General features: G+C 37.1%; 1 protein-coding gene across 15 annotated transcripts in view; it reads left to right on the plus strand.

Annotated features, from left to right (window-relative positions):
• Positions 1-24,161, plus strand: part of LOC149557104 (uncharacterized) — a 128,306-nt gene that overhangs the window by 82,204 nt on the left and 21,941 nt on the right. For all 15 annotated transcript variants that reach the window (XM_089831796.1, XM_089831793.1, XM_089831789.1 and 12 more), the window contains exons 12-15: positions 16,320-16,520; positions 16,608-16,688; positions 16,846-16,997; positions 17,136-17,241. In XM_089831796.1, the coding sequence (XP_089687922.1) occupies positions 16,320-16,520; positions 16,608-16,688; positions 16,846-16,997; positions 17,136-17,241 (540 nt within the window). The remainder of the gene's footprint in view (positions 1-16,319; positions 16,521-16,607; positions 16,689-16,845; positions 16,998-17,135; positions 17,242-24,161) is intronic.

The following is a 24,161-nucleotide window of genomic DNA, read 5'->3' on the forward strand; positions in this document are numbered from 1 at the left end:
ATCGACTATGCAAGACTTTAATTGAGCATCATCTGAAGCTCCATCCTAACTTGTACTAGCACTTAAGGTATGGGTGAGGAACCACACATCTTATTAATTCATTTTAACCTCTCAATAAAACTTATTTCACTTGTTAAGTTACAATGGGTTACTCTAGCAACCACTAATGTTCCTGACTACTTTTCCAAGCCACTCCGATCTATATGCCTAGATAACCTACCCTAAGCTCATAGATCATAAAGAATCTCATAAATCAAATAAAAAATGATAATCAAATATGGTTCCATAAAGAAAGTAACTAGAACTCACACTGGTCCTCAAACTATAATTCTCACAAGTACCTATGGGTCCTAAAACCACAATATAAAAAATCCGTGATTGGTCCTCAAACCATCACATAACACACTCTCAGAGAGTACACAATAAATGAGTTTAGAAAATTGGTTGGTTAAAAGTAACTGTAATTGAAACACCATCATAAAGCACTTAACAAAAACGTGTCACATTGATCATACACTCCCCAAGCCTCTTTGTACTAACCCTATAGCCAATGTAAAGCCACTAGTAATCAACATCCCAGAAGACAATAAACACATTTACAATCACATAAATAGTCTCTGATGAATAAAAGGTTCAATTTGATTTCTAAGATTTAATTTAGCTATATAAAAATACCATTTAATATTTCATGCACGTTCAAATGTTTACTAATGTGAAGTTTACTAATTTTTCTTTGTATAAAAAGCTTCTAATAAAATATTAAATTTCATAAATAATATTCTATTAGTCTAAATCTTTTAAACTCCATATTTCAAATTAAATAAATTTTAGAAGTTAAATTTAATATCTAGTTAAAACAAACCACTATTTAAAGAATTTAAGTTTATCTAATATTGTTATTAACTATCTGTTTATACTTTATACTTTTGTATAAAATTTTTCTTTTAGTTGGGGGGCCCGTGCCCCCAACCCCCGCTGCCACCAAGGCAGCAGCGGCTGCTGCTGCTGCAGTAGCAGTCCATAGTTGTCGTGGGTGGGGTTTTGTAACCCTGCCCACATTGATATTAATTTTTTAATTTTTTTTATAAAAATATTTGTTTTTAACAAACCCTATCCTACAGGCTGATAGGTTTTTTTCTCTCAACTAGCTAACAATTAAATAATTGTTTTTACTAAAAGAATAGGGAACATTTAATTTCCTACAGAAATATCAATATGGGTTTTAACCCTACAATACAAAATTTCCCAATTTTCCCATTAAGGTTTTCTGATTTGGGTTCTTCTACTGTTTTCACGCAAAACTATGGAGAACTAAATCAACCAAAATAATGATTCAACAGGCAACAAAATGTTCAACAATTAATCCACACAATCTTTTCAAATGAAATATCAACATGGGTTCTCAAACCCTACCTGTAATTCACTAAGTGCCCATTTGGCTGTGGGAATAGAAATATGGGAATAGGAAATTTTATTCTAGAATAGCTATTCTGGAATAGAAAATAGGGATACATATTCCTATTCTTTGTTTGGTTCAGCCAGAATTTGATGGAGAATTCATAGACCCAAAAATTATGTTTTCTAAAATTAAATAAAACTGGAATAAGAATACGTATACCAACTCCACCTATTTAGGTGGAATTTCAAATGCTTATTTTCGAGCCAAAATTAGAATACGTCCTATTATATAACTATTCACAATTCCGATTTGGTGCACCCAAACCAAGAATTCAAAATTTTAAGATTTTACATATGCCTATTCCACTTGTATATCCGCTGCCAAACGAGCCCTAAGTGCCCGTTTGGCTGTGGGAATAGAAATATGGGAATAGGAAATTTTATTTTACAATAGCTATTCTGGAATAGAAAATAGGGATACATATTCCTATTCTTTGTTTGGTTCAGCCAGAATTTGATGGAGAATTCACAGACCCAAAAATTATATTTTCTAAAATTAAATAAAACTGGAATAAGAATACGTATACCAACTCCACCTATTTAGGTGGAATTTCAAATGCTTATTTTCGGGCCAAAATTAGAATACGTCCTATTATATAACTATTCACAATTCCGATTTGGTGCACCCAAACCAAGAATTCAAAATTTTAAGATTTTACATATGCCTATTCCACTTGTATATCCGCTGCCAAACGAGCCCTAAGTTTCCAGATTATCTCTAAACAAAATAAAACAAAATATGAAAAATATAAAATAAAATATTTTACGATGACCTTTGGCACGACACTGTTCTCTACCGCAACCTCGATGTCATCTGTGACCTTTCCCGTGGTCATTCATGGCTCCTGTCGAAGTTGATTCCGCAGACTTCTGGGGTGGGTGTGTTCTTTGGTTTGCTTTCTTTTGTTTGCCTGTAGTGTTATTGTGAGTTTCGACGTTGGAGTTTTACGGGGAGTGTTTGCTATCTGGCTTTTGTGTAGTTTTACGAGGTGTGCTTATTGCTTGATCTCCGTCTGCGACTTGAAGGTGCTTCGCTTGGCTTGGCTTTCGTCTGCGACGTGAGGGTCTCCTGTGTATGACATTCTTTCCGTATGCCCTTTCTCCTGGCGTTCTCCTCTTCTCTCTTCTGTTTGCAGGTCTTCTCGTAGGGGGTTTATAGTGTGCTTACGTGCGCCTTTGTCGGGTTTTGAGTGGGTGTTGGCTTTTGTGCCCTTCTGCATATTTTCACGTATTAGGTTGCGGTTTTATGCTATGTTTGGATATGGTAGATAGTGCTGATTCAGGTTCAACCCATGGCCAACAATTCCTCACTTATCAGAGGTTATGTGGCAGGATTACCAAGCTAGAAATAAACAATTTACAGTTGAGAGAGCAGGTTACCTCCCTAACTGATACCATTTCTTGAACTTAAGAGTACAACAAACTCCAATATGGCTTGGTTCCAAAGTTTCTTAGATACTTTCACCACTGAGACAACAGGCTTGCAAACTAGTATCAGCTCTATTGTTGCACAACTAGAGGGACTTGATGCCATCAAAGAACAACAATCTGTCATAGCAGCTAAGCACTCCTCTCTTGTATTTGAAACCGAACTAAAAGTCAAGTCATGGGCCTCTCTTTGTAGTAGCACAAATTCTACACCTCTTGCTAGTATTGACAAAATGGTACAAGGTAAGATTGAGGATGAGAGGGTGAGATGGGTTCGTGAGCTCAACCTGTGGGTTCGTGGACTTCCGTCTACTCATGATCCTCTTGCAGCTGGATGCTCTTTCCTCTTTGATCAACTTGGTGTTACTGATATCACGTTGGATATGTGCTAGATTGGACATAGTGACATCCTATTTATCAGATTTTTTTCACTTGTATACAGGCTTTAGGCTCTCCGTGCTAAGAGGAAGCTATTTTCTCTTCATCCAAGATCTTCTTAGATGAAGACCTCATGGAGACTCAGGTTGCAGAGCTCAAACATGCTTGCGGTATTATTGTAGAGGCAAGGCAAGCTAGTAAATGGGTAGTTGTCAAGAATTTGAAAGTAGTTATTAGAGATTCCCCCCCTCCCCCCCAATGGTTGGGAAGAGAGGCAAGTCCCCAAGGCCAAATGACGGTCCCACCAGCAGTCGGATAGAGGGAGACCCCCACTTGCTTCCTTCTTGTTAACTGCTGGAACGATAATGGGTCTTTATGGTCATTACTTGGTCTTCTATATGATGCTGTGGGATCCGTAGATATTCTTGTCATATCTGAGACTCATGAGAGTGCGGATATTCTTGTCATATTTGAGACTCGTGAGAGTCTTGTGTGTCCTCTTCCAGGTGTTACCAATTTTTAGTGTTTATCTATTTGTAGAGAGGAGATTTGTGTTTCTGGTGGGGTACGAGGCTCAGGTGGTGTAGCTTGTTTGATTAAGGAGGATATTTTCAGCAACACTTCTATTGTACACTCAAATACGTTTGCCAGATTTATGTGGGTCCGCATTAACCGTAAGTGTCACCGTTGGAGAGATCTTTATTTGGCTGCTTGCTACTTTCCAATGGCTTCCTCTCACTATGCTATTCATGGTACTGATGACGAAGACCCTTTTATCGACCTTTGCGAGAATATTTCTCAGTTTGCTGCTCTAGGGGATATTATTATTCTCGGGGATTTCAATGTGAGAACTAGAGTACTCTAGACTCCACTTTATGATCACAGTTTGGATTCCATATGCCCATTGAGATTGATCCAACTTTAGGGCTTCAGAGGTATTTTGAGGATGCTCTTGGGCCGTTATCTGTGTATGGTAGACATTTGCTGCGACTTTGTGAGTTTTTGCTTTGTGATTTTGAACGGTCTTTCCTGCTTCCCTAGTTCTGAGTTCTATACATGTTTGCCTCATTGTGGTGGTGCTAGTGTTGTTGATTATGTTCTTGCTTGTCCCTCCTTCATCCCTTGCATTCGCAGTCTCACCATTTTGCGCCTTCCTCTGGCGGACCATGCTTTCCTTAGTATTCATTTTCGCCTCTCCCCTCTTCTTTTGCCCCCTCTCATGTCACCTCATCTTTCCTGTGTCACTGCTTGCTCGCCCATTCACTTTTGTTTTCTTGACGGTGATTGTGAGCTTTTCTCCACTCATCTTTCGAGACTCCTCAACCCTTTGTGCTTAAGTCTGACACCCTTTCGATTCCTCATCGTCCTCCTTTGCCCCTTCACAACAAAGATCGTAAGACCTGTCCTATGAACCAGTGGTTCGATTCAGACTGCAAATCTTTCCATCGTTTTATGTGTTTTTCTTTCGAGGCCTGCTCCACTAACTTTTCTCACATTTGCTCATCTATCTCCGCTTTCTTCGGAGTAAGAAGCTTAACTTTGCCGCTTCTAAGTGCAAATCCCTTTGCTCCATGCTGATCCGCAATCCCTAGCGCTTTTGGTGCACTTTTTTCTTCCATAGTTCTCCTCCACCCTCCACCCTCGACTTTCATTCTCTTACCTTGCACACCATGGCTCTTTATGACATTCATGGGAAGCCTTCCATCCACCTCTCTTCGCCTCCTTTTGCACGCCTTTTCACCCCTTCCCACATTTATGAGGCTATCAAATGCGTGAAGTATAGTAGAGTTGCCGATGAGGAAGGTTTCTAGGCCGAGCTTTTCAAGTTCAGTGCCTCAATTTTGGGCCCCTATCTCTCTATTCTTTTCAATAGAGTGATTCACATTGGGTTTCCGACCTCCTGGTCCAGGCATTTGATTTATCCTATTCACAAGACCGGCCCTGTCTCTGATTTAGGGAACTACGGAACCATCATGATTGGGCACTCTTTTGGCAAATTGTATGCGACTACCCTTAATGCTATGCTATCTGCAGAGCTAGACAGGAAAGGTTGTAGGGCTAGAGGGTAGGTTGGTTTTTGGGCAGATTATCAGAGTATGGATCACATCTTCACCCTACGGGCTATTATTGAGGAGGCCAGACACATCAGAGAAGGTCTACTGTTGCTTTGTTGATTTTTGCAAAGCTTTTGATTCTATTCCTAGGGTGGCTCTGTTTGAGAGACTTAGGGAGGTTGGTATTTCTGAGATGTTGCGTACCACTATTATGAGACTGTATGAGACTATGGTTGGCAGATTCAAGATCTCTGAGGGCTTCTCGGATCCGATCCATAGCACCATTGGAGTCAAGCAGGGATGTCCTCTTTCTCCTACTTTGTTCGGGTTATATATTGATGAGCTTGAGGACTTCCTCCTGAAGTCTTCACTCCCTAGGGACAGATGTTATCTTCATCAGGTTCTGATCTCCATCCTTCTTTTTGCAGATGATGTGGTTCTCCTTGTTTCCTCTCTAGACTGGTTACAGAGACTTCTCGATGGCTTGGTTTCCTTTTGTGATCACCGACAGCTTGTGGTTAACTTGGATAAGACTTGGGTCATGGTCTTTAATTGCTTAATGACTTCTCATCTTCACTTCATGTTTCAGGGTCAGGAGATTGAGATCACTTCATCCTACACATATCTGGGGGTTATGTTTTTCGGCCCATGTTTCAGTATGAGACCAACTGTTCAGCCCAGAGTTAATAAGGGTATGGGTTCTCTTGCTTTGCTTGAGAAATAGTGTTTCAAACATCACTTCTAGGATACCTTGTCCAAGTTATCGCTCTTGGACTCTCTTGTGCGACCAACTGTTCTTTATGGATCTGTGTTTTGAGGCCCTTCTCTTCTTAGCTCATATTGGGCCTCGATAGAGCGGGTTTAGACTTTGTTCTTAAGGCGCATCATCAAATGTCATAGGTTCACTCCTCGCATTGTCATTTTTGCTGAGTTTGGTGCCCATCCTTTTAGTATCACGGCCATTTTTGATTTAGTTTGGTTCCTTCATCGCCTTCGTGGGTTTGTCGATAATGCTATGGACCGTGACTGATACTCCTATTTAGCTTATTTTTCGTTTGTTTCTACTGCCGATGTTGGTATGCACAGGCTTCTTCTTTGCTGGGTTCGATTGGGATTGCCATTGATCGTCTCCCCCCTTTCAGTTCTTGTTGGATGCCCCTGCTCATCTTCTCCCCTCTTGGCAGGAGTTGAATGAGCATGTTCAACTTGACATATATAGACATTACATTTCTGAGCGCTTTTTAAGTGGAGCACTTTTTGGAGATTTCTGATGGGATTATTGTTCGTCCTAGCTACCTTTCTTGGTGGTGGTCTCATGCCGTGTGGATCTCCTTAGGTTCTTTTAGAGTTGGTTCTCACAGTCTTCGAGCTCAGACTGATCATCATATTGATAGTGGGGAGCGGATCTGTATGCTCTATACTTTAGAAGAGGAGACCGAGACTCATTTCCTTTTTCGATGCCCTATATACTACGAGATCAGAGGGAGATTCTTCTGTTTGTTTTGGGAGTGCTTCTCTCTCTATGACTTTTTAGCTACTATGATCAGCGATGTCTTGTACTTTATCTTCGTGAGGCCACTATGCTCTGTGATAGACGATCCAGTCACTGCTTCCACACTGGCACTCGTCTACTCAACTCATTACTGCCTTCTTTACACCATTATCTCTTTTGCGTGGTGTGAAAATGCCTTCTAGCTCTATTAGATCTATTGGGCTTTCCAGATGTGTCAGATCTCGTTCCAGTTATTTGCACTAGTCACACTCCTCTGCGAGTGGCTGGAGACAGTATAGTGCCTTTACACATCGACATGCGTATCATTCAATGATTGATTTCTTTTCGCCTAAGAAAGACTCCTAGTCTCTCTTAGCATTCTCTCTGTCTCTTTAATTGTTGTTGTTGCTTTGGTTTTGTCATTTATTTTCGGACACCTTTGTGTGTTCCTGCTGGTGTCAGCCTCACTATTGTAATCTTACAGTCCCATAGACCTTTTTTTGGTCTTTTGTTGGACATTAATATCATTATCTTATCTATCTAACAACCCTCAAACTCTGGTTCAATTTTGTACAATGTCTGGTCCTTGCTAAATTCTCCCCAAAGTCACCTATAGAGCCATAGATTTGCTGCAAATTCTGCCAGAGAAACCTTGGCAGAATTTGGAGCGAATTTTGAAGAATTTGCTACCCAGCGATTGAACTTGGGCCGAATTTGGTCTTAAAACATTTTTTTAATACTTTTTAAATTTGTTTTTTTTCGCCTAATATGATCAATTTGATCCTCCCAACCCTAAAAGTGACCACTAAAAAGGCTAGAAACGATGGTTTATATGTCATTTATGCATTTGTGCATAAGATTGAAAACTTGCTTATAGAGGAAATCCAAATTGATGATTATAGAGGAATTTCTTTAAGAAAACAATGATATCGTTGAATCCAGGGCTTAAAATTTGAATATCAACTTTTAATCTAGCCTAGTTAGAAATCCCGTTTCATTCTCATACTATCCCCTTGATATGGAAATATGCCCCATGCATGTGACCAAGCAAGTGTATGATGTTGTATGTATGGCTAAATCATGCAATTTATATCGTATTGAACTGAAACATACTTATGGTGGTGTATTTTGCTATGTTAGTTTACTATTAGTAGTGGTGTATGGATTTATTTGTTGTTGCATATATATATGCACACATATTTAAAAAAGAAGAAGTTTTTTTAAGGATGAACCCAAAGAGAATCCAAACCCTACCCAAAAAAATTGGACGAATTTGGTGTAAAGTTTCTGCAAATTCCAAATTTCAGCTCTAAGATAATATCTTAATTTTCTTGCTGGTCTGATCGTCCTTAGTATTAGACCTTGAAAATGAAATGATAATATTAATTGTTGTTTTGAAAAATATGTTTTATCACAAGAAGCATTCATTGATGACAAAGTTGCTTAAAGGAGCAGACTCGGTGTTCCAATTGTGTGTCCTTTAACTACAACTTCACACACCCTATATACCATAACCAAAGGGACATGACCCTATCAAGGTCGACCCACAATACTCCCTCAATATCGACGCTTAGTAGGTTGTTTCATGTTTAACAAACAATAACAAAGTAGTTAATGTTTAATGACTAACAAATAATTATTTACCAAGGATCACTGATCATGCCTATTGAAAGGTTGAAGTATTAATAGCCAGTTAAAATGGTATTTGATAAGAGAAGATGCTTGTGCGATCTGCATAGTCAGACCATTATTAATATCAAAGTTATAATATTAACACTCCCTCTTAACTTGATAATCATACTGAGAGAACATATCTAGCATCATCAATTACGATGACTAAGCATAGACTGATACTCTATATCTGTCTGAATCTTTTGAGCAAGTGGTATCATTTAACTCATGATACTATGTCATATAACCATCTTTTGATATGACTTATCACTTATACTATTGGTGACAGTATTACATGGAATGCAACACACAGGATAAACTCCGAAGAATGATTGAATTCTTTATTTATCCAGGTTGTGACTCATAGGTACTGGTAATCCTATATCACAACATGATCCTGAGTTAAGATCTACTAGAACACAGAGTAAAGTCTGAAGAATAAATTCTTCCTTTATCCAAGTTGTGATTCATAGGCATAGAAATGTTTATGTCACAAATGATCTTGAACTCATCTAGATCTAACAATAGTTCTCTACTGTTCACCACATATCTAAGAGATCGTCATCTCTCATAATGTCTTTTATATAATTACTCATTACCTCAGAGATCGTCACCTCTTAAATAATGAATACAGATGGTGGAGCCCATAACAGTCAATATCGGGACGATAAAATTATTTATTAATAATTTAAAGAATACAAAATTTTATAATTCAACCATACCAAGTCTTTTCCTGAAGTGATCTATCTTCACTCGAGAGAGGTTTGGTAAGAATATCTGTTGTCTGATTTGTAGTACAAATGTATTCTAATTTTACAGTATTCCTATCTACCATATCTCTAACATAATAGTAAGGAATTTCAATATGCTTGGACTTATCATGAAAAATTGGATTAACAGAAAGTTTGATGGAACTTTGATTATCACAATGAATAATCGTAGAATTCATGGCTTGACCAAATAATCCCACAAGTAACTTTCTAAGCCAAACTGCTTCTCGAGAGGCCATCGCTGTTGCAAAGTATTCGGCTTCTGTGGAACTTTGTGCTATTGAAGACTGCTTTCTGCATATCCATGATATCATTGTTGATCCTAAACTGAAACAACATCCTGAAGTACTTTTTCTATCCTTAACACTTCCACCCCAATTTGAGTTTGTGAATCCATGTAAATCTAAGTCAACTTTCTCATATTTGAGCTCGAGGTTAAGAGTGCCTTGTAAGTATCTCATAATGTGTTTCACTGCCACTAGGTGAATTTCCTTTGGTTCACACATAAACTGACTTAAGGCATTAACAACATAGAAAATATCAGGTCTTGTATTTACCAAATACATAAGGGACCCAATCATTTGTCTGTAGAGAGTAGAATCTATGGAAGGTGATTCTGCTACTGCTTCTTTAAGTTTATGTAGATTAGTATCCACTTTGGACAAGACATAGACTTGCAGTTCTACATTCCAAATCTCTTCAAGATATCTAATGTATATTTTCCTTGATTAAGTATAATACTGTCTGAATTCTGCCGTACTTCCAATCCTAGTAATGGAGTCCCAAACCTTTCATCTCAAATTCTTTGATTAGATCTTTCTTGCATTGATCTATGAGATGATCATCACCTATTATTATTAAATCATCAACATACTGTATCAAAATTAGCATATCATCTTTATCCCTTTTATAATATAGATTTGGATTAGCTTCGTTCTTGGAGAATCCTAAACTGGTGAGATACTTATCAATTCTTTCGTACCAAGCCCTTGGAGCCTGTTTAAGCCCATAGAGATTTTTTTTGAGCTTGCAAACAAAAACTCTAGGGTCATGAGTTTCAAATCCTTCAGGTTGCTCCAAATATACCTCTTATGTAATCTTTCCATTTAGAAATGCTCTTTTTACATCCATTTGATGTACTTTCCATCCCTTGGATGCTGCAATGGCTAGGACTGCTCTTACAGAGGTGTATCTGGCAACAGGAGCAAAGGTTTCTTCATAATCAACCCCCTCTTTCTAAGGGAATCCCCTGGCTACAAATCTAGCTTTATATTTTTCAATGCTATCGTCAGTAGCATGCTTTATTTTAAATATTCAGTTGGAAGAAATAACGGATTTTCCTTTAGGGGTTGGAACAATTTCCCAAACATCATTCTTCATAATAGATTGGTATTCTTCTGTCATAGCATCTGAAACATTGGTTGGTTCTGATTTAGACAAATCATTCATGTATGCTGTGTAACTAGGAAATCTTTTGGGTCTTTTGCTTTCTTTGACTATTCCAGATGGTGCAACGAAGTCTTGTGCTTCTTCTACTGTTTTAATATCCCAAAGTGGTCTTTTCTTAGAATTTTGAGTTTCTTCAAGATTGAGATTTTGAGCTTCATCTTCAATTTCTTCAATGTCCTCCCTCTGAGACTCAGATTCAGTGTTTTCTTCAGAACTAGGTAAAGGAGAGGGCTTTCTAGAACCTAGGCTCTTTTGAAAGCTAAATCTTCTTCAAAAATTACATCCTTACTATGTTCAATATTTTTCTGACTAGGTATGAAAATCCTCTTTGCTTTAGATGTTTCACTAAGCCTGACAAAAATACCTTTCCTCCCAGAGGGTTCTAACTTAGTTCTCTTTTCTTTTGGAACATGTATGTATACTAGGCACCCAAAAATTCTAAAATGACTTATATTAGGTTTAACCTTATTAAAGACTTCTTCAAGAGTTTTATCTCTTAGGTAGTAGTGAGGATTTCTGTTTTGAATAAAGACAGTAGTACAAGAGGCTTTTACCCAAAGATAATATTCTATATTTTGATCAAATATCATAGCTCTTGTAGCTTCTATAATTGTTTTATTCTTCCTTTCTGCTACCCCATTTTGTTGCGGGTTATAAGGATCGGTATACTCCCTCTTAATTCCTGTTTCTTTACAAATTGTTTTAAACAAATTTGAGGTGTATTTGCCTCCATTATCAGTCCTAAGAGTTTTAATTTTATGTCCTGATAAGTTTTTAGTTAAGGTTTCAAATTCTTTAAATCTCTTTAGGATTTCTTCTGATTCTTTGCATTTTAAGATGTAAATCCAAGCTTGTCATCTATAAAAAGTATATCGTACCAAAATCCTTCAAGAGAAGGAACAAAAATTCTCCAATTCCTTTGACGTAGTGTGCTGAATTATCACCGATGGTGACTTTTCTATTAACCTTTTTTGATAAAGACTCTAGTGCTTCTTTGTATCTTGTAATATGTCAAGATGATCTACTATCAATCACCCATGCTTTACTTATGACTTCATTTGATAGTGCCGAATACAATACACGATTCTCAGGATCATAGTTATCTTCTTCCCTAGTAATGTTTGTACAGTTCACTTGCTGTTTAGAATTCTTAGGGCAATTTGATCTGTAGTGTCCAAACTTTTCACATTTGAAGTATTTTATTTTGGATAGATCTTTCTTAGGTTTTTCATTCTATTGATTACCTCTTTTCTTCTTGAAATGCTTCTTCTTGCCTTTATAGGAATTTGTATTAAGAACATGAAGTTCTTCATCTTCTGTTTTCAATTTTCCTCCTTTTTAAAGTTTTCTTTATTCTTCCTGAAGACAATCTCCCTAAAGTCTATTAAGTTAGGAAGATTATCTTTGGCACTTACTCCTTGTGCAAATGTTTCCCATAAATTTGGTAATCCATCTATAGCCATTAGTGTTAGTTCCGTGTCATTAATGATGGTTCCTATACTTGCAAGTTCATCTCTTAGGTTGGCAACCCTCAGGAAGTAAGAATTCATCGATTCTCCCTTCTTTATTTGTATGTGATTTAGTTGCCTTTTTAGTGCGAGAACTCTAGTTGCATTGTTAACCTCATATGGATTTAGTAATGCATTCATCATAGCAAATGCTGTTTGGTGTTTCGTTAGCATGGGTACTATATCATTTTTCACTCCATCTAATATGATCTGAATGGCTTTCCTATTTCCTTTACTCTAGATAGTTTTATGAGGTTCAACAATAGGTTGTCTAGATGCTGAATCAACAAATTGTTTTACATCATTTTCTTCAAGAATCATCATGATTCTGAATTTCCAAGCATCTAAGTGTTCTTTCCCATCAAACCTGTCCTCGGTTTTGATTGTGTATACCATTGAGGATAGGAGAATGATGCTAGATATATACCAAGTCTTTTTATTTAATTTGCAGAGCCTAGGTTCAACTACCAAAGCTCTGATACCATGTAAAGTTAGTGCAAATTCTAAATTTCAGATCTAAGATAATATCTTAATGTTCTTGCTGGTCTGATCGTCCTTAGTATTAGACCTTGAAAATGAAATGATAATATTAGTTGGTCTTCTGAAAAATATGTTTTATCACAGCAAGCATTCATTGATGGCAGAGTTGCTTAAAGGAGTAGTCTTGGTGTTCGAATTGTGTCCTTTAACTACAACTTCACACACCCAATATACCATAACCAAAGGGTATGTCCCTTAAAGGGACATGACCCTATCTAGGTCGGCCCACAATACTCCCTCAAGATTGACGCTTAGTAGGTTGTTTCATGTTTAATAAACAATAACAAAGTAGTTAATGTTTAATGACTAACAAATAATTATTTACCAAGGATCACCGATCATGCCTATTGAAAGGTTGAACTTTGAAGTATTAATAGCCATTTAAAATGGTATTTGATAAGAGAAGATGCTTGTGCGGTCTGCATAGTTAGACCATTATTAATATGAAAGTTATAATATTAACATTTGGAACTTGAACCTTTAACCTGCATCCGTACTGAAATCCAAAACGGCAACGTAGATAATTCATGACTGATTTGAACGACAAACAAGGCTAAAATCGAAACTTCAAATTCCATCTTTGAAAAAAGTCTTTAACTTCTAACATCTAAAATAATTCTCCAAAACCTGATAGACGTAATGAAGATAATAACCCAAAACCCCTTATATAGAAAAACCTACTAGGTTTTCAAAAAACATATATTCAAAAAACAAAACCAATATTTTGATAATCAAGTTCCTAAGTTAAGTCACTTAACTTCTTGATTTGGAATTAATTATTAATTTCTATTTAATTGGTGTGCATTCAAAAACCATGACTTATGACTCAATTATAATTAATATTTTTAGCACAATATTATGAAAGAATAATAATTAATTTTCAATTAAGAAATTTAGCCTGAAATACGTTACTTGACTTTAAAAATCAATTCATATTATTTGTGCAATTTAATTTAGGTTTTGATTTAATAATTAATTAAATCTTTAATTCTACAAGTAAACTTTTATTATTATTATTTTTAATTAAATAAAGGTATTTAATTAACCCATTAAATTTAATTATGCTTATATTTTATTCCTCCAGTATTCATAAGATATAATTATTACTATATCATAATTAATCTTAATAAATTCATTTCACCAAGTAAACACACGATTAAACTCACATGATTGTAAAAATTGAAAATAATTTAAAAAGATAATCATGCTCAAGGTTAGGGTCACGATTTAATGTCACGTTGACGAATTTGGATAGGTAGTCAGTCATATGCTTGTCCACTATTTCAGGACAACGATGGCTTATGATAGGGTTGAGTCTCTATATTATCTCCCTTGTTACCATTGAGATACTGCGACAGGGCACGCTCGATTAGAGAAGTCGATACCTAGTACCCACAATCTGCATAAAAGTCAATGCATGTACATACATGTATATATAGTCACAAGCGATGCTGAGGATCACTTATGTTTTAGTTGGCTGTTTAGCCATGTGTCTCATGTCATGGCTGTCCATAATAAGGTCATGGGTAAGCTTTTCACATTAAGCTTAGTTACCGATTTGGGATACAAATCTGATTCGGGCATGTGAATCAGATTCATGGATTTGTGATTTTTTATTTTTCCTAGTAGGATTCGTGAGTACACACACACACACACACACACACATATAATTTATAAATATAGATATATATGCATTGTAATATATATATATATTTATTCCAAGGTTTCCCTGTGGGTCCTTGGGGATTCATGAGGATCTGCTTGGATTTGTGATGGATTCGTGCAGGATCCAGGTTTTGGACTCTGGATTTGTCTAGATTTGCGGTCCACGGATCTAGACGGATCCACAGTTCAAAACAAGGATCCTGCCGGAATCCTGGCACAAATCTGGATTCAGATCAGATCCGAGTCCGAATCCAAATCCAGTCTCTCAGGTGCGAATCCAGTAACTAAGACATTAAGACAAGCAAAACCCAGGAAGCTGTAAGTATTACCAAAATCCCTTTTCACTCAGGGTAAGTTGATAGATACAGTGGAGAAAAGTGTGCCTTAACCTCCTACTAAAATGTCATTTTTCCTTTATTAAGTATTATTTTATTCAATTAAAATTACTATCATAATTTGTTTATTTTATAGACTGCAGTAAGACAGCTCTATGAGTAGAAAATAGAGGCCGTCTGCCATTCTTCACTCAATGCTATATCAAATCTTTTCACTATTCAAGGTATAGAGATAAGTATTAAAAAGTTGAAAGTTGGAAAAGCTAAAGATTTGGTTGATGTAAAACAACACATTGACCATACACATTCAACTATGGGGTAAGTAATTTATAACCATAAATATAAAGCATCATCATCATATGCAAATAAACAATGGAAAAATAACCATGAACATATAACAATCAGCACATGGTATCTCACGCTATCCAATAGCTCGTGATATAAGTCAATCACAATATAATGTAATACGTAAATATTTTCCAACATCACTGAAATAACCAATGCACACATGAAAAGTGGCCTATAAGAGTTTGGCAATGAACTGAAAATCAAACTATGGGTAGGCACTACAATCTCTCTTCCAGTGCTCATTAGACTTCTCTTTTCTTTATCTGCCTTTTCTCTCTGTTCTAGTTTGTAGATCTCCTATCTTCCTAATCATGTTCTTGATTATCATCTTGATGTTTTTCCCTTCGCCATATCTTAAAACTTTCAAGAATTAAAGTTTTCTTCTCGGGTTGCAGACCTGCATGGGTTATTGTGCCAGAAAGTCATGCAAATTTGCAAAAATGCTTCTTTCTTATCTTCTTTTCTTTTGCAAAGGCAATTTAGTTATATGCTGGTTTACAAAATAAATAAGACACTTAAAAATCTATAAATAGCCTAAGATTCAGAAACCATAAATTTCATGGTTAACAAATTCTGTGAGATCCAGGCAGGATAATGTCAGAGCTGGATATTTAAGATTTATTGAATAAGACTAATCTGATCTGGAGATTTATCTTTTTTAAGGAAATAAAATATTTCTTATCTGTGCAAAGTTGCGAACTCACAGCCTAGCCAACTTGCTTGATTAAAACCCCTCTTTCTATGCACACACACACACATATAATTCTTCACTTCTATTACACTTATTATTACCAAAGAAAAATGCCTCTGTCTTTATCTATCTATCTCTATAAACAATTTTCCTCTGTAATTCTAGGTTTTGATTTATTTTATACCTTCCTATGCAAATTAAGATATTCAAACATGATAAGCACGATAAACTTATAGGTTGTAGAACACCAATTAATTCATTAATGAGTGAGCTAGATGTATTATTGCATTATATGAAAATTAAATTTCAATTTGGAAAAATGTTTGATGTTGACAGAAACAAAAAACAAAAAAGTTTTTAATTTGAATTTTTTATAGAGTTAATTACATACATTGTATGTAAACAGCTATAATTGTGATCTTATTTATTTAACGACCAGGTTCAAAGCAGATGTTAAATGGATTTTCTTGTAGCTTGTATAATCATTATGCTAATATTTTCTTGATGTTTACTAACTCATGGCTGGCATCAGGCAAGCCAACACCATCTTGCGGCCATTACTGCCGGTGGCCAGGTCTGGCTGTGGCGAAATAGACATGGCTATATTCATACACGATGTAATGAATGGGAATACATAGCTTCCTTGGGAGAGAAGGGAGCTGTGTTGGTTGATGTTGCAGGTCCAGATCTCGATAGGGCTTCTAGTGGATATGAAGCCAATCAAGAAGATCAGGTTGATTTTAGATATGTTCATATAATTTTTCAGTTTATGAGAAACGGAAGAGTATTGATTTTAGTAATGCTTACTTTGTATTGCCAGGTCCCAGATCCCTTTTATCTTGTAGCAGTTGGTTCTGATGGAGAGGATTTTATTCTCCAGGGTTCACAACCCCAGGAAATTGTATGTGATATATTTTTTCAGTTTTTTTGGTTTTGGTTTTTAATCTTTTAATTTATTTTTCAGATTCATTACCCTATTAAAGGAATTTTACATTGGTTCAGATGATATGTTTACAAGTCTCTACCACTAATGCCTTTTTTATTTGGCTGTTTTACAGGTCCGAACATATCAACTAAGTGATGAACCACAGTATCTATCTCTTAAAGGTTCTCTTTTGCGGCTGGACCGATCATTGCCAGAGAGCTTAGGTCGAATAGTACAAATAAGTGTGGGAACTGTAGAGGCGCCAGATGAATCACCCTTCATTGGGTATGCATGTCATGTTGCATTCTTCCCCCTTGAAGTTTTAAAGCTTGGTATTGGCATTTTATTATGGTTCTTGTAGTTAACTAATGCTTGAATATGCTTGCAAAAGTTTGCATTTAAATTTATGGTTGGGATTTACAGGTACATTACTGATACTGACCATGTGTATATACGTTCTGCTACAAAAGATTATATGGAGGAGATCAACTTAGTGTCTGGTTACACGGGCAAGCCAATCAAAATTCAGGTAAGGGTATGTTTACAATTAAATTTGTTGACTAGGGTTTGTTTACAATTAGAATTCTTGATTATCATTCACCCTTACGGTATTCTATGTCTTATAAGACTAAGGCACAAGATTATGTCAAAGTTTGTTTAGAAATGGTCCTGAATTCAGCATTTACACTGACCAGGATTTTGATCTTAAAGAAAGCTTTTGATTCTGGTTTGGTTTTTCAGATTTGATAAGATTGAGCATTTTGAAGGCCAATAGAATTTCAGCTCTTCGTTTAAGTTAAATTACTACCTAATAGCATGTATATAAATTGTAAAATTTTGATGCTCTTTTGTTTAGTGAGCCATGGATCACGGAACATAGAGTAGTTGTCTACACTATTTGATTGTAAACTTTTAGATGCTAATTTGTTTAGTTTCAGCTATGGATCATAGAACACAACAGGAAAAGGAGAATCTTATAGTCAGAAATGATATGCTATTACATTTAGTACAACGAAAATAGACTCAATTACATGCCCTATGGGCTTACAGTGTTATGGAGAAAAACACTTTTCATTGTACCCTCATCCAAACTCCACAAAAACTGCCTTTACAATGCAATAAATGACCTTAAGTAACCCAAATTAGGTTTAGGGTTAAAAATAAATTTTAGAATATGCCATTTGGCATCCACCACCAAAGCATAACGTTTTAGAAGACACGTTAGAGGTCGGTGCAAATTAGAAGAATCTAGAAATGGTAGTCCAACTTCTGGGAGGCATAACTTTTGATCCGGGACTTCGATTGACGAACCGTTTACATTTTTGGAAGCACTCTATAGCTCTATGGGCCAACTTCGCTTGTCCACCATTTTTCAGGCCTGTACAAGGTCGTTTAGCACCTCAAATCTGACTTTTGAAGTGTTCTTAGGGGGTCTCCAAGCAACTTAAAACTCTAGTAACTTTCAAATCATAAAGCCTTTTGACTTGATTCTTTATCTAGAATGCTTTAAATTAGAAGTACAATCATCTCTCCAACTTACACCCTCTAACTCATCATAATTATGGCTCAATTACAAAATAACCTATTTTCCTATGCTCCATGGAGTTTCTAGGACAGGGACGTTTTAGGGGACGGGGATGTGTTTCCAATGCAGGTATGGGTCGAAGCCAAAATTTAGGGGACGGGATCTCAAGAGATGATGATTAAAAACATAGGGGATTTTTTAATATATAGAGACAAAATTCAAATATGCATATTATAACATTGATAAACCATTCACCATAGACATTTTAGAAGATCAATACATGGAATATTATCAAATGGCAAATATTAAGTACTTCCATTATAACAATATCACATACATATATAGCAAAAATCAAAATGCCTAAAGGCTCCAAATATCATGTTGAAATCAGAATGAAATAAAGAGAAGTCCAACTAAAATAATTGGTAAATACTAAACGCAATCTTTTCTCACTAAACACAATATTTCCTCACTGGTGCTACTACTCTTATGTTTTTTTCTTCCTCTTAGCAAGTATGTCAAATCTAAAAATGAGTAGAAGAGTTAGTGTTTCAATGGACCAAATATGGGTTGCATATTTTTATTACGTATTTACGACGACTAGGGGCTGTGCGGACAGCAAAAATTAGAAAAAAATGATTTTTTGGGGGTGTTTTGCCTTTGCCAAATTGGCTGGAAAAAGGGGATGGCTAGCAATTTTGAGGACGGATGGGGGATGACAAAACCATCTCCAATACTGCTTGTTGTTCCCAAGTTTCTTGCCAAAAAAATTGGCCGTTTCGGGGACATTTCCAAATTTTCTATAAGGGGACGACCTAGGGGACGGCCAAAATCCGTCCCTGCGTCCCCGTTTCGTCTTCGGTATTGTACGACCCCAAAACCATAGAGGACGCATCCTCGTGGAACATTGCTATTTTTTGCACTGGCACATATCCCAGGGTGCTAAAAAACAGTAACCCAAAAAACCAATAGTGGAACTATGAGAATTCGAATCTCTATTTGGCCCAAATGGGTATCCGGAAATACAAACAAGACACACCCTAGCACTATTGCATACCTTTTCATCCTCCTCTATTAAGGGCTTCAACTTGTGACGAACTCCATGCTTCGTCAGAGTATGTGTTTGCATGACCATCATGTATAGCACGCCTATCATATTGCCATGGCCTTACCAACAACAAATGACATCCATCCATCAGGATGATGTCACAGAGGACCTCGTCATGGTAACTCCCAATCTTGAACTTTACCAAACATTGTTCAGTAACTAGGACCTTATGAGCATCCTGCACCCAAGCAATCCGAGGATGGGGGTGTTTCTCTATCTTGAGCTTTAGCTTTGAGACCATCTCCGTTGACACCAAGTTGTCAGTGCTCCCACCATCAATAATCACATCACAAAATTTACCCTCACACTTGCACCTAGTACAAAACAAACTCCTCCTTTGTCTAGGTAAAGTCTCACTAGTTAGTAAGACCCTTTTATTAATTAGAACCTCTCCTCTTTCTACATCCTCTAAATGCGATGACTAAGCATCATCATCCACATGAGCAACCCTTGCTTGACCATTCGCTCTCCTATCTCTCCTTCCTTGGCGTTGAGGGCACTCATAGGCACGATGGCCTTTTTCGTTGCAGTGAAAACATGTACCATGAAAGCCTCCTCTTCCCGAACCTTGTCCATGTCCTCTACATCTTCCTCTTTGGTCTCCAAAGTTTTCATCACGAGAGCAGTTGAAACCCTCATTCCTCTAGTTTCGGCTAGTACCCAGATCTTCATTTTTCTTCTGGTCTTCATTTCGGTCTCCAAAGGACCTATCACCACCCCTTCCTCCGTGACTGCGCTCTCTTTGCCTTCCATCAAACTTTTTGTTTAGCTTCTCCTTAACTCGCAAGGCAAATTTGTGTGCCTCTTCTATGCTGGTCATTCTAACCAGACTTAGCGCCTCTTGAATACCAGGTCTTAACCCATTAAGGTAACGAACGACCTTCTCCTTGTTTGCTTCCGCATGCTCCATCCTAATAAGGACTCGGTAAAACTCCTCTATATATTCCAGGACAGATTCGCCCGCTTGCTTTAACACTTGCATCTTCTTGAAGAAATCAAGCTCATAGTCAACAGGAATGAATTGCTTCTTTAGTTTGTCCACCATGCAATCCCATCTTGTGATTTTCTCATTTCCGCTTTTATTCCTTTCTAATTGAATCTCTTACCACTAGATTTTGGCATGGCCCTTCATTCTGACCTTTGCTAACTTTACCCTATTAGGGTCCTCGATATCCTCATACTCAAAATACTTCTCCAACTCATTGATCTAGTCGTTCAACACATCCGGGTTTAGATTTCCCGAAAACATGCCGACCTCAAGTTTAGGTCTTTTGCCCAACTTGGCAATGACCCTAAAAGGCTTCTACTCCGCTTGGTTCAGGACTTCTCCTTCTTCACCTTCCTGCACAACATTTCGTTCTTCATTTTCCTCCTCACTTTCATCCCTTATGGAAAGATTTATCCCTCGATGGATCTCCTCTTGCAATGCCTGAACTTGTCTTTGGAGGGCTTTAACCTTAGGGGGAACACCTCCGGCCCTTCCACTACGCTCTCTTCGTGGAGGCATCTTCTCACTATCTCAAAACCCACAACCACACAGTCCTGGTGCTGGCCCTCTGTCTACACACTCAAGAACTCCCGCTCTGATACCCCACTTGATGAGGGCACAACCCAAGACAAAATGAACACAACAGGAAAAGGAGAATTTTATTATTAGAAATGATATGCTATTACATTCAGTACAACCAAAATAGGCTCAAATACATGCCCTATGGGCTTACAATGTTATCAGATTCTGGAGAAAAACCCTTCTCACATACCCTCTCCCAAACTCCATGAAAACTGCCTTTACAATGCAAGAAATGACCTTAAGTAACCCAAATTAGGTTTAGGGTTAGGAATACATTTTAGAATATGCCATTTGGCATCCACTGCCAAAGCAGATGGTTCTAAAAGATACGTTAGAAGTTGGTGCAAAATTAGAAGAATCCAGAAATGGTAGTCCAACTTTCAGGGGGCATAACTTTTGATCTGAGACTCTGATTTACAAATTGTTTACATTTTCGAAAAGCTCTCCAAGCGCTCTATAGCACTATGGACCAATGTCGCTTGTCCCCTATTTTTTAGGCCCGTACGAGGCTGTTTAGTGCCTCAAATCTGACTTTGAAGCATTCTTAGGGGTCCTCCATGGAACTTAAAATAACTTTCAAACTGTAAAGCCTTTCTACATGATTATTTTTCTGGAATGCTTTAAATTACAAGTACAATCATTCCTCCAACTTACACCCTTTAACTCATCATAATTATGGCTTAGTTACAAAATAACCTATTTTTTGCACTGACACATCCCGAGGTGCTAAAAAACACTAACCTAGAAAACCAGTAGTGGAATTAAGAGAGTTCAAATCTTTATTTGGCCCAAATGGGTGTCTATAAATACAAACATTAAACAAACACTAACACTAAGCATATTTTTTGGTGATACAAGATTGCCCTTACACCACTAGATGCTCCTGGATTAGTTTAAGTTAATGTACAACATAATAACATGCATATAAATTATCAACTTTTGGATGCTATTTTGTTTAGTTAGCAATGGATCACGAAACATAGAGTAGTTGTCTCCATTATTTGATTGTAAACTTTTAGATGCTAATTTGTTTAGTTTCAGCTATGGATCATGGAACATATAGTAGTTGTCTATGCTATTTGAATATGAGATTCTTGTGATAGAAAAAATTGCATGATTGTGTTGCCAAGAGCAAAATAGTGATGATAAGCATGATAGCGAAAATTACATGGTACTTTTGGGAGACCATGTAGCCTCACCACCTCTTTGAAAAATTGCAATATGCATAGCATCATGAGTCTTGTGCATGGAATGAAATGTGCCATCTTGGAGAACCTGGCAACCACCACAAATGCTGAGTCATTGCAATATGCACTACATTATGAGTCTTGTGCATGGAATGAAATGCGCCATCTTGGAGAACCTGTCAACAACCACAAATGCTGAGTTGTTACCCCTTTGTGTCCTTGGCAACCCAAGAGCAAAATCCATACTTATGTCCTCCCAGGGTTTTGATGAAATAGGTAATGGCTGATAGAGTTCAATATTTTGACTGACTCCTTTTGTTGTCTGACATACTCGACAACTCTGCACAAACTTCTTCACATCCTGTGACAATTGAGGCCAAAAATAATGTTCTCTTACAATGGCAATGGTCTTATCTCGACCAAAGTGTCCTGTCATCCCTCCACTTTGTTTCTCCTTGATCAAGTTCTCCCTCATGGAACTCCTTGGAATACGCAGTTGACTGCCTTTGAACTACATACCATCTTGGATCATGTAATCCAACCTCCTGGTCTTGTCTAGAGAAACAAGTTATTTACAAGCCCTCCAAGCCTCTGCATAGTCAGGATCTTCAGTGTACAGATTCTTGAGCTTATCAAACCCAACCACTTCAACTTGCATTTTTGTCGGCAACAATTGTCTTCTACTTACTGCATATGCAACCCTATTAGATCTTCCACTTCTATGTTTCAATACAAATGTATAACTCCACACGAACTCTACCTATTTCAATTGTCTCTGATTCAATTTACCTTGCCTATTTAGGTATTGCAGTGCTTGATGATCAGTATACAAGACAAATTCTTTTGGTAACAAATAATGCCTCCATTTCTTTAAGGCCTGAACTATTGCATAGAACTCCTGATCATAAACATGATACTTCTTCTTTGCATCATTCATTTTTTCACTAAAATAGGCAATAGGTTTACCTTCTTGGCTCTACACAACCCCAATTGCACTACCATTAGCATCACAATCCACCTGGAACACTTTGTTAAAATTAGGAAGTGCCAACACAAGTTGCTCTGTCACCTTCTTCTTCAACAACTCAAAACTTCTTGTAGCTCCTATAGTCCACTTGAACTCTTTTCTATCCCCTCTCATTGTTTCAGTTAGGGGTGCGCATGTACTACTGAAATTCCTATTGAACTTCCTGTAAAAAATAGCCAAATCATGGAATGACCTCACGTTAGTGGCAGACCTTGGAGTAGGCCATTCCAAGACGACCTTCACCTTCTTGTGGTCCATTTTGAGACCTTCAACTGATACAACAAACCCCAAATAGACTAACTCCTTTTTGACAAAGCTACACTTATTCAAATAAATCAACAAATTCTCTTCCCTCAACCTCTGAAGGACACTACAAATGTGCAACAAATGTTCATCCAGGGACTTACTGAAAATCAAAATATCATCCAAATAGACAATAACAAATTTTCCCAAAAATTTATTTAGTACCTCATTGATAAGTCGCATGAAGGTGCTCGACGCATTGGTCAATCCAAAGGAAATCGATACTTGATGGTTATCTTGTTTATAGGCCGAGAGTTTGTACACACTTTCCACTCTTCATCCTTCTTTGGTGCCAGTACTGCAGGTGCTACACATGGACTCCGTGTCTCTCAAATCAGACCTTTCCTCAACAGCTCCTTAACTTGTCTGTTCAACTTCTTAGTCTCAGTAGGAGTCATCCTATGAGAAGTTTCCAACTCATCTCCAATTTTCCCGATATCTTTTTATTTTGCCCTCGGGGATAAGTTGCCGATAATGATATTTTGAATTATGTGTCAAATGATTATGCTATCCTCCTACTTGGCATTATCATTGCTACAGAGATATTAATGCTGTCATTGATATCATTTGTAGATATAGCTGTCTTACTGAGTTCATTGTTTGGGAACTTTCGTTGTTGTGTTAATAATGTTGTATCCATAGTTGCATGACTTTTCTCAGCTTTACAGCAACCTAATTTAAGGGCACACTGAAGACAGCTCAGAAATATGACAGCTATATATATATATA

The sequence above is a fragment of the Cupressus sempervirens genome, chromosome 5, assembly GCF_028749045.1.
Source record: "Cupressus sempervirens isolate cs-2001-9-10 chromosome 5, ASM2874904v1, whole genome shotgun sequence".
NCBI lineage: Eukaryota > Viridiplantae > Streptophyta > Pinopsida > Cupressales > Cupressaceae > Cupressus > Cupressus sempervirens.